This window comes from Cucurbita pepo, chromosome 10, assembly GCF_057944985.1.
Source record: "Cucurbita pepo subsp. pepo isolate OVF chromosome 10, ASM5794498v1, whole genome shotgun sequence".
NCBI classification, from domain to species: Eukaryota; Viridiplantae; Streptophyta; class Magnoliopsida; order Cucurbitales; family Cucurbitaceae; genus Cucurbita; species Cucurbita pepo.
The window spans coordinates 9,136,075-9,148,688 of record NC_141807.1 but is presented as its reverse complement, the minus strand read 5'-3'; the positions used below and the strand labels follow the sequence as shown (position 1 = coordinate 9,148,688).

Below are 12,614 nucleotides of genomic sequence, written 5' to 3'. Positions count from 1 at the left end.
TCCTAGTTTTTTAAGAATGACATGTTACTGTGAAGAACAGAAAAAGAAAACTGGAAAGATGAGAAGAATTGGAGAAATCTCTTATACAATTGAAGAATGACTAAATCAAATCTAATTCAAATAATTAGATCAAATCTAATCCAAATAACTCAATCAAATCTAATCCTAACAATCCCTCCCTTAAACTGAACACGAATAGTAATCAGTTTATATCTACGACCTCATACCAAACTTCCACCAGGTAACTTCATCAATTCCCATGTGCCATTTCTGTTTATTGCTTCAGATCCATGACTTGCCTCCATTTCTCACTCTTCAATGCTTTTTTAAAGTTTACAAAGTTTGCAGGTTCAGTAGGGGTAAACATGGCTGAGCTTCATCATCTTCTTTACAGAAAAACTTCTCTTATTGCATAGTCTCTCATCTAGACTGCTTCATCAACATCTTCACAAAAATCTTCTCCTATTGCATAGTCTCTCATCCAGACTGGTGATCTCTTATTCCTCGCCTTATTTGAGCTAGGACAGCTTGCTTCAGCCAAAGAGCCAGATGAAATATTTTCCTCTGCAGTATTTTCATTTGTCGCTTCTATATCATTATTTTCATCTGCCGCTTCTATATCATAGAGTCTGTAAACTTTTGACTCTTCACTAACACCCAGCAAAACATAACTCAAACTCTTATCATCTAGCTTAGTTCTCTGAGCTGCCTCCTCTTTTTGTCTCTGAATCAACTCGAGCTCACAATATTGTTCTTCTTTCTTTCGCTGCAGCTCCAGAACTAATCGTCGCTGTGCTTTTTCTACCCTTCTTCTATTCTCTTCTAGCATTTTATCTATCTCTTCTCTCTCTTTTCGTGCTTGTTCTTCTTTTTGTCTTGTAGCATTAAGAGCGGCTTCTTTCTCTTTCTCAAGCTGCACATCAACATCATCAAACAACTTCGTGCGACCTTCCTCTATTCGTCTCTGTATTTCTAATTTAGTCTCTTCAGAGTTTAGCCTTTCTTCAACATTCTTCTGAATTAATTCTTCCATCCTCCTAGCTGCATCTTCTTCTAACTTCTTTAACTCTGCTTCACTCTTTTTCTTTTTTTCTTCCTCTTTTTTAAGCTTCTCTATGGAATGATTCCGATCAGTGGATGCATGACTAGGACTGGAACTGGACGATTTGGGGAAAGGAGATAACGAGGAAGACCTACTTCTGCGTTGGCGGCTGAGGGAACTTGAACGGCTGCTTCTCCTAGAATGGGTAGTGGAATCATAGGGGGAAGGACTTGGGTCCCTTTTACTTCTCTGACTATGGCGATAGGAATTGGAGCAGGGAGTGTACGACAGAGACCTTGAACCACTTCTCCCCATAAGTTTCAATTGAGTTTGAACGGCTGCTACAGGCTGAGATATAGCATGCAATACGAACATTCGATTCAGAGACATCTTTGTCTCAATGATTAAGCCTCCTCAAGATGAAACACCCTGCATGTTCCATTTTGAAACAAAAAGGTAACCCCTTTGCTTGCAATTTATCAATACTCAACAAATTGTTCTTCAAGTCTAGCACATAAAACACTCCTGTGATTATCATTATAATTCCATTCACTTCCAGCTGTACATTACTCTTTGAGGTTACAACCATGCTTGAGTTGTTGTCCAGCTTCACTAAATCTCTGAAACTTCCATCAAAATCTGAAAAATATTCCTTCTTCGCACACATATGATTGCTACATCCCGAGTTAAGGAACCACATATCTTCTATATTGGCCTTATTCATATTCACGTAAGCCATCAGCGACATCTCTTCTTGACTCTCTGCATAGTTTGTCTCCTTCTCCTTTCTTTGACATTCCCATTGAAAATGTCCTAGCTTGTGACAGTTATAGCACTCCACTGTGGCCTTGTTGAAGGTTTGTCTGCCTCGTCTGGTATTGCTTTGACATTCCCATTGAAAATGTCCTAGCTTGTGACAGTTATAGCACTCCATTATGGCCTTGTTGAAGGTTTGTCTGCCTCGTCCCCTTCCTCTGCCTCTAAAGCTTCCACGACCTTGACTCCTTCCTCTAGAAAACGGCACAAGTGGACTCTCCATCGACATACTTTTATTATGACACACGTCGAAGACTGCTGCTTATAGTTTTAACTAGTTTAGGGCATGACTCTGATACCAAAATGTTAGGAACAAAAAAAGAAAACTGGAAAGAGCATGGCTCTGATACCAATATGTTAGTAACAGAAAAAAAAAAAAAAAAAAAAACTGAAAAGAACAGAAGAATTGGAAGAAATCTCTCATCCAATTGAAGAATGACTAAATCAAATCTAATTCAAATAACTAGATTAAATCTAATCCAAATAACTCAATCAAATCTAATCCTAATAGTTACCATATCTATTTGGTATCATATTTATGTCTTCTATCTATATCTCATTTTTATTTTTGTAACTATGAGAGATTTTTCTTTTATAAATAGATATTTTCACGAAAATAAGTTTAATTTATGTTGAGATGGAGAATAAAAATTGACACTTAAGGACGATGATACTTGGGACTTTGATTCCTCTTAGTGCGAAGCTTGCATCTTGCAATTACTTGGGTAGAGAATGTGTTTCACTTAAAATTCACTCAAGAGAAAATAATCAAATAACGAACCATATTTGAGAGAGGATAACTTTTTTTTTTTTTAATCTTTGAGAAATAAGAAAGAATAAAAATTAGAACATGACATGAATGACATCTTCTTGAATCTTTGTTTTGTTCTCCTAGATGTATATAAAAAGAAAAAAAAATCTTGTATATTTTTAGATATAATTTAAGATTACCTATTTAATAAAACTTCATCCAAACTTCTCCTCATAAATTTAATTATTATTTGTACACGATTGTTAATATGTAAGAAAATACACGTACAAAATGTTTATACAATTGGTAATTCAGTAGTCTTGTTTGTTTGACTAAAACAATGCAACCATTGTCCAAACTAAAGAATTTGATTCGAAGCTATCTCCTAATAGAGGGAGGCTCAATTAGACTTTGTTGTAAGATTCGACCATATCAATTTCAATAGCGTTCTCCAACTATAAATATTGAACTCCAAAGTATTCACGAGCAAAGTAAGTTTGTTGAAACTATCTATAAAAGTGTTCCAAAGTGAGTCGTGGAGAAGATTTGCCTTAAAATCTAGTTCCAATTAAGGATTTCAATGATGAAGAAGTGAAAGCTGTTGGAAGGTTTGCCGTGGAAAATTTCAGAGGTGGTAGATATAATTTAATTTACAAGCGTGTGGTGAATGGTCTTTTCAGTTCCATAGGCTTTGACCCCAAATTTTATATTATTGTGATAGAAGCTATAAATGACAATAATATTCATTGGTCAGATATTGCAATTGTGAAGAAGTTCCGTCATATGCATCGGACGCTACCGCCATCCTATAAGCTCTTATCTTTTGAGGAATTCATCAAATTCCCTCTCCACAAGTAGCAGTATAACTACTAGATTGTTTTCTTTACTTAGAATAAGTCCTCCCTCTATATGTGCTTGTGGGACATTACTCTCTTTTATCTATAAAAATGGCATAGCCATAATGATATAATAATCCTTATATAAGTAATGATATAATAATGCTTATATAAGTAACTTTCTCAGCATCCCCACAATCATTGCATCACAAAACCCTAAATTTCCGGTCATCAATAATAGTGAAAATAAGGAAATATTGCTACCCAACATGTCATGAATAACGAAAAATTGAAAAGAAATAATATAACTTTCTGAGCATCCCCACAATCATTGCATCACAAAATAACCCTAAATTTCCGGTCATCAATAATAGTGAAAATAAGGAAATATTGCTACCCAACATGTCATGAATAACGAAAAATTGAAAATAATAATCCTTATATAAGTAATGATATAATAATCCTTATATAAGTAACTTTCTCAGCATCCCCACAATCATTACATCACAAAACCCTAAATTTCCGGTCATCAATAATAGTGAAAATAAGGAAATATTCCTACCCAACATGTCATGAATAACGAAAAATTGAAAAGAAATAATATAACTTTCTCAGCATCCCCACAATCATTGCATCACAAAATAACCCTAAATTTCCGGTCATCAATAATAGTGAAAATAAGGAAATATTGCTACCCAACATGTCATGAATAACGAAAAATTACCCAACATGTCATGAATAACGAAAAATTGAAAAGAAATAATATATTTAATAATAGATAGTTTTATTTTTGGAGATGTGGGGCATCGATCCCCATACCTCTCACATGCAAAGCGAGCGCTCTACCATCTGAGCTACATCCCCATGATTTTTGCATCATAAAACCCTAAATGTCCCATCATCAATAATAGTGAAAATAAAAAAATATCAAAATATTAATAACAAATAGTTTGGTTGGGTGATGCGGGGCATCAATAATTGTGAAAATGAAAAAATATAATAACAAATTAAATACTTTCTTTTGGAGATGCGGGTTATCAATCCCCGTACAACTCGCATGCAAAGCGAGCGCTCTACCATCTAAGCTACATCTCCACAATTTTTACGTCACAAAACCCTAAACGTCTCATCATGAATAATAGTGAAAATGAAAAAATATCGCTACTCATTATGTCATAAATAAGAAAATATTGAATAGAATAAAATAGTAATAACGAATAGTTTCTTTTGGAGATGCGAGGTATCGAAACCCATATCTCTCGTATGCTACATTCCCACGATTTTACATAAAAAAACTCTAAACTTCCCGTCATCAATGATATTGAAAATGATAAACTATGCCCGCTCATTATGTCGTAAATAAGGAAAAATTTAAAAGAACTAATATATTTAGTAATCATTTCCTTTGTTGATGCATGGTATCAATCCCAGTACTTCTCACATTTGATGCAAACACTCTACCATCTAAGCTATATCCTCAAGATTCTTATGTCAAATAAAAAAATAACGCTATTCATTATGTCATAAATAAGGAAAAATTGAATAGAAATAAAATAGTAATAACGAATAGTTTCTTTTGGAGATATGGGGTATCGATCTGATCCCCGTACCTCTCGCATGCTAAGCAAGCAATCTACCATCTAAGCTACATTCCCACAATACTTATATCAGAAAACCCTAAATGTCCCGTCATCAATTCTAGTGAAAATGAAAAAATATCTCCTCTAATTATGTCATAAATAAGGAAAGGTTGAATAGAAGTAAAATATTGACAACAATATCCCTTTGCCTCCCATGCTAAATGAGCTCTACAATCTAAGCTACATCCCCACAATTCTTGCATCATAAAACCCTAAATTTCCCATCGCTACATCCCCACAATTCTTGCATCATAAAACCCTAAATTTCCCATCGCTACGTCATAAAACCCTAAATTTCCCATCGCTACATCCCCACAATTCTTGCATCATAAAACCCTAACATCCCCACAATTCTTACATCATAAAACCCTAAATTTCCCATCGCTACATCATAAAACCCTAAATTTCCCATCGCTACATCCCCACAATTCTTGCATCATAAAACCCTAAATTTCCCATCGCTACATCCCCACGATTCTTGAATCATAAAACCCTAAATTTCCCATCGCTACATCCCCACAATCCTTGCATCATAAAACCCTAAATTTCCCATCGCTACATCCCCACAATCCTTGCATCATAAAACCCTAAATTTTCCATCGCTACATCCCCACAATTCTTGCATCATAAAACCCTAAATTTTCCATCGCTACATCCCCACAATTCTTGCATCATAAAACCCTAAATTTCCTATCGCTACATCCTCACAATTCTTGCATCATAAAACCCTAAATTTCCCATCGCTACATCCCCACAATTCTTGCATCATAAAACCCTAAATTTCCCATCGCTACATCCCCACAATTCTTGCATCATAAAACCCTAAATTTCCCATCGCTACGTCCTCACAATTCTTGCATCATAAAACCCTAAATTTCCCATCGCTACGTCCTCACAATTCTTGCATCATAAAACCCTAAATTTCCCATCGCTACATCCTCCCAATTCTTGCATCATAAAACCCTAAATTTCCCATCGCTACATCCTCACAATTCTTGCATCATAAAACCCTAAATTTCCCATCGCTACATCCTCACAATTCTTGCATCATAAAACCCTAAATTTCCCATCGCTACATCCCCACAATTCTTGCATCATAAAACCCTAAATTTCCCATCGCTACATCCTCACAATTCTTGCATCATAAAACCCTAAATTTCCCATCGCTACATCCCCACAATTCTTGCATCATAAAACCCTAAATTTCCCATCGCTACATCCCCACAATTCTTGCATCATAAAACCCTAAATTTCCCATCGCTACATCCCCACAATTCTTGCATCATAAAACCCTAAATTTCCCATCGCTACATCCCCACAATTCTTGCATCATAAAACCCTAAATTTCCCATCGCTACATCCCCACAATTCTTGCATCATAAAACCCTAAATTTCTCATCGCTACATCCCCACAATTCTTGCATCATAAAACCCTAAATTTCTCATCTCTACATCCTCACAATTCTTGCATCATAAAACCCTAAATTTCCCATCGCTACATCCTCACAATTCTTGCATCAAAAAACCCTAAATTTCCCATCGCTACATCCTCACAATTCTTGCATCATAAAACCCTAAATTTCCCATCGCTACATCCCCACAATTCTTGCATCATAAAACCCTAAATTTCCCATCGCTACATCCCCACAATTCTTGCATCATAAAACCCTAAATTTCCCATCGCTACATCCCCACAATTCTTGCATCATAAAACCCTAAATTTCCCATCGCTACATCCCCACAATTCTTGCATCATAAAACCCTAAATTTCCCATCGCTACATCCTCACAATTCTTGCATCATAAAACCCTAAATTTCCCATCGCTACATCCCCATAATTCTTGCATCATAAAACCCTAAATTTCCCATCGCTACATCCCCACAATTCTTGCATCATAAAACCCTTAATTTCCCATTGCTACATCCCCACAATTCTTGCATCATAAAACCCTAAATTTCCCATCGCTACATCCCCACAATTCTTGCATCATAAAACCCTAAATTTCCCATCGCTACATCCCCACAATTCTTGCATCATAAAACCCTAAATTTCCGATCGCTACATCCTCACAATTCTTGCATCATAAAACCCTAAATTTCCCATCGCTACATCCTCACAATTCTTGCATCATAAAACCCTAAATTTCCCATCGCTACATCCTCACAATTCTTGCATCTTAAAACCCTAAATTTCTCATCGCTACATCCCCACAATTCTTGCATCATAAAACCCTAAATTTCTCATCGCTACATCCTCACAATTCTTGCATCATAAAACTCTAAATTTCCCAATCGCTACATCCCCACAATTCTTGCATCATAAAACCCTAAATTTCCCATCGCTACATCCCCACAATTCTTGCATCATAAAACCCTAAATTTCCCATCGCTACATCCCCACAATTCTTGCATCATAAAACCCTAAATTTCCGATCGCTACATCCTCACAATTTCCGATCGCTACATCCTCACAATTCTTGCATCATAAAACCCTAAATTTCCCATCGCTACATCCTCACAATTCTTGTATCATAAAACCCTAAATTTCCCATCGCTACATCCTCACAATTCTTGCGTCATAAAACCCTAAATTTCCCATCGCTACATCCTCACAATTCTTGCATCAATTCTTGCATCATAAAACCCTAAATTTCCCACCCCACAATTCAATAATAGTGAAAATGAAGAAAATCTAGAGATGCATGGTATCGATCCCCATACCTCTCACATGCACAGCGAGTGCTCTACCATCTAAGCTATATCCCCACAAGTCTTATGTCACAAAGTCCTAAACATCTCATCATCAGTAATAGTGAAAATGAAAAACTATCCCGGCTCATTATGTCCTAAATAAGAAAAAATTGAAAAGAAATAATATATTTAATAATCGATTCAATTGGAGATGCAAGGTATTGATCCCCGTATTTTCCACATGGGAAATGAACGCTCTACCATTTGAACTACATCCCCACGATTCTTACATCAAAAAACCCTAAACCTCCCGTCATCAATAATTGTAAAAATGAAAAAAATATCTACGCTCATTCATTATTTCATAAATAAGGAAAGATGGAGTAATATATTTAGTGATAATGAAAAAATATCTCCGCTCATTATTTCATAAGTTTAGTGATCGATTCATTTGGAGATGCAAGGTATCAATCTCCGTACTTTCCACATTGAAAGCGAGCGCTCTACCATCTGAGCTACATCCCCACAATTCTTACATTAAAAAATCCTAAACCTCCCGTCATCAGTAATTGTGAAAATTAAAAATATCTCCGCTCATTATTCCATAAATAAGGAAAGATGTAATAGAAATAAAGTATTAATAACATTGTTTACATATGTGTCACTTGTGTTATTTTAATGTATTTATTTACTTGGTAAATGTCTTTCATACTACAATCTCTTGAAGGGGCATTTTGAGAATCGAACTTTCATACCACTAGACCAAATGCCCTTGTTATACCACTTGAAATGTATGTATGAAGCCTTGCCCTTGTTATACCACTTGAAATGTATGTATGAAGCCTTAGGCCTAGGTATTAAGGTCGTATTGCAGGAACACGTACAGTCCTCGAATGTAGAATTTGTCTTGGAGAATAAAGCCTTGGGATGGGATGTTAAGAAAGACTATGAGTATTAAGAGCATGATGGTAAGTGTAAAATGTCGAATATGAAGTCCTTAGATAAGAAAAGATTTAGACATAGGGGCATTTCAAGAATTGAACTCAAAACCTCTTGCACCCCAAGTGAGAATCATACCACTAAACCAAATGTCTTTTCTTGAACACCCAATATTTTTAGCTTCTACTGAAATATATTTTTCTCTTAGTAGTTGCGAAAAGTTGAATTGTTATAATATACAAGGGTTATCAAATAAACCAACAACTCAACAAAAGAAACAAACTAATAAATTCTGGTTGGATTGATTCGGTTCAGTTCATTCATTTGTTTGATTTAATTTTTCTATTTTGCCTCGTATGACAAGAAAATAAAGTTGTATTGAATTCACCTTGGTTTCATTTATGACAAACTCATATGCAACATAATTGCATTAATAGTACTCAGAGTTGGAGTCTATAAACATTTCATGAACTTCAGTACAATTCATGCTTCATTAAAGATGAGATAAACTTTAGTTAGGTAAGGGAAACTTTAAATTACTTCATGTGGAGCTTCAATTACTATATGCTAGTTACAATCTTTAGGATTGACTAATTGGACACGAATTCATGGATTTACGGAAATTTTTGTGTAATTATCAACTACAACTTATGTTTTCAAATTTTAGGACATAATTTAGGTAGTTGTTTTTATGAGTGGTAAACTTGTTTCTTTGCATAATATGGATTTAGTTGAACTATTATTATCAATAAGATGGAGAAACAAATTGTCTTTGAATTGACTAATAGACCTAGGTTCATCATTGTTGTCTTTTAACTTGTGATTTTCTAAAAAGCTCAACTAATATGAACTATCATGTCACAAGAACTTTAAGGTAAATCAAGAATATACCCTACACATCATTTAAGATGGCAATAAAATGGAGTTAAATTGAACGCACTTTAGTTTCATATTTGGCGTGTTCAAGATAAAACATAATTGTATTAATGATATTGAGCATGGAGTCTATAAGAATTTAATGATCTTAAGAGAAATTCTTGTTTTATTAGAGGATACCAACTTTATATATGGTACTAGGAGTTCAAGAATCTGGTTAAGGAACAGTACCATTTGAAAGTTTTGAATTCTAGACCAAATTTATACCTAATTATTTCTTTTTATGACTAATTATAAATTAAGAGAAAAATATTTTTGTAAAGATAGATTTATCTCTAAAGCTTTCGTGACGAAACCATGTTTAGACTAGCAGTTTAAAGTCAGGAGATGCGGTCACAGGTGTGATTATTTTGGATGGGTTCGTAATAGAACTTATCGTTGAGATGACGGAGCCTTCAAAGGTTGTGCACTCACAGATGGGGTTGTTATGTAGCGTTAGTTTGTCTTTGTGTTTGAGTTTTTTTGTACTTTTTTTTTCTTTTTGTAATTTTATCCCAAACACTTTTTTTTTTTCTGTTTGGATAAATTTCAACAACACCGTCTTATAATTTAATTTTATTTTATATTTAATGTTTTGTTGTTTCTCAATCTCATTTTAATTTTACAACACTTTTTTATTTTATATTAATTTACTTTTATTTTTATTTGTTTTCACTCCCAATTTTAGTTTCTATTTGAGTTTTGAACCCTTGAAATTTGGGTGGTAACAGATTGGTATCAAAGCAGCTAGATTTTAAATTATATAGATTTTTTCTTAGGATAAAGAGTCGTATATCTTTATGACTCAGCTCGATGACACGTCTCTCCGCGACCAAGTAAGCAGTCTAACCCTATTTCGTAGTATATAATATATTGTAAAACTTGTATGAATTTATTGTATCTTTTGATTTTTGTGGTAGTTATAAAATGTCCTTGGACGTTAAAGAGTGAACGTTAACTATATAAGACAATACTGGATCAACGTTATAGTGTCTAGATATGATGAGGAGGAAAAGAGTGGTCATGAGATATCTGACTAGCCTTAGGAAAACAGAGAGTTGTCGTTGCACAGTGCGAGACCTCTAATCCATGAAATTTTGGTACTAGAAATGAAGAAACTGGAGATGGTCCCTAAACGTCTGTATGGACCATTTCCAATCGCACTTTCTTTAGTTCCCTGGCAGCGTCAACCAGATTAACCCTATGGCGTGACAATCCTTGAGCTTCCACTCCTCCGTGGTCATGGTATCCAGCTTCACCCCCAAAATGGGTTCCTGAATATCTTTCTCGTATAGATAATCTTCAATCTGCATCTTCTAGAAACTTATATCGAATCCATCAAACTTTTCATTCCATCTTCACAGATCGTGGTGAATCTCTCCTCGCTCTGATACCAGTTATTAGAATCACACAACAACGCACACACTTGATCTAAATGAACACAAAGAACATGATAGAGAAAATGTAAGAAGAAATATTGACTAATGGTTTTGTATTAATGACTTCAGGTATGCAAAGAGAGGATATGAAGAATGAGAAATGTACATTTAGGAAGCACTGACTAATGGGTATACATATGATTTCAATTTATTATATATAGCTTCACCATATGTAACCGCCTAGTATATATAATTATTTAGGATATATATATCTCTATCAAATTTTTACTATAAATAGTCAGCCTTCATATCGAACATTCTAGAGCTCAAATAGTCGGGGACTGACATCCTACTAGAACACAAAATCATTTACATGCCCCTAGCAAAATGCATAGTAGTAACGGAGTCTAGCTCAACGATCATTCAGATAAACATCCATCAACCAAGAGGGGTGAAAATGATGACGATAGTACAGTTGAGAAAAAATCTTAGCCATGATGAATCTACACTTGCTGCCATTGTTGTATTTGAAAAGGGGGAGCTCAAGTGTGCCAACCTCAACAAAAACTTTATTTACATGAACACCATGACCCAAAACAAGAAGGTCAGATATTGGTGGTATGCTCATTCCAAACACGTTTTACTTGCTTTCATCTTAGATAGGCCTTTACTATTATTGTTGTGCCAATACGGGGTGTATGATTAGTCCTCAAAATCATATCTACACCCATCAGGACTAAAATGTCCCAAAATGTACTATAGGAGAACGTGACCAGTTGTTGTTTCTTCACTTTTAGCTTATAACATTGCTTTATTTGAAATTGTTTTTAATGTATTTTCTCGCTCACATTTTCTAAAATATTTCTTCTAAACGTGATACGAGCATACACTGCTATTGTTCGTTCAGTCTAAATTTTGCATGGTTGACTTGTTCATTGGATTAGAACAAATGTCACATAATCATTGTCTCACTACTGCAAGAGTGTGATTGTGACACTTGTCTTCCGTTCAGTTGTGGGCCGCATCTTCTGACTAGTTACGTGAGTTTGGGCTGGAGCATACGTGTAGGTTGAAAAAGAAATGGTTGGATGCGGACTGCGAATAAGGGTTGGGCCACGGAAGATTTTTTTTTTTTTTTACCACATATGAACTTTGAGCTAGTGAGTCTTAAATTTGGGTTCGTTTGAAAAATTTTGGTTCGTTATTTAGTTCAAATGAACCCAAATTAAACCTACTAGTTCTTTCTTCCTTGCACGACTCACTCCAATTCTCTGTTCTGCCTCTTCTTGCTCTCTGAAACTTCTTTAAAGGCTAGTTCACCGATTATTTGGGAGCATCTTCCTTAAAAGGATTGTGACCACAGATGACCTATGTAGAAATTTTTTACCCCCTTGCCTAAAACCTTTAGTGGACAACATACCCAAAACAGATGTGCTGACTAGACTGCGCTACACCTCGTCTCACCCCCCCCCCCCTCCCCCCCGGAGCAAATGGATCCACCCAATCGATGAACACTCAAACCAAACTCGCCCATTCTTTTTGGCACAGGGACGCGAGAACCAATCCAAGTAATCTACAGTGGGGAGACCCCTTAAAGCAACAAGC

General features: G+C 35.3%; 1 protein-coding gene across 1 annotated transcript; it reads right to left on the bottom strand.

The window, feature by feature from the left end:
* Positions 1-424: 424 nt before the first annotated feature.
* LOC111786600 (uncharacterized) lies at positions 425-1,432 on the bottom strand. Its single transcript, XM_023666835.2, has one exon. The coding sequence runs from the start codon at positions 1,430-1,432 to the stop codon at positions 425-427; it is 1,008 nt and encodes a 335-aa protein (XP_023522603.2).
* Between the last annotated feature and the right edge of the window lie 11,182 nt (positions 1,433-12,614).

Bases quoted from the DNA above. Each gene is read 5' to 3' on its own strand.
- LOC111786600 (XM_023666835.2), bottom strand. From the start codon at position 1,432: ATGTCTCTGAATCGAATGTTCGTATTGCATGCTATATCTCAGCCTGTA.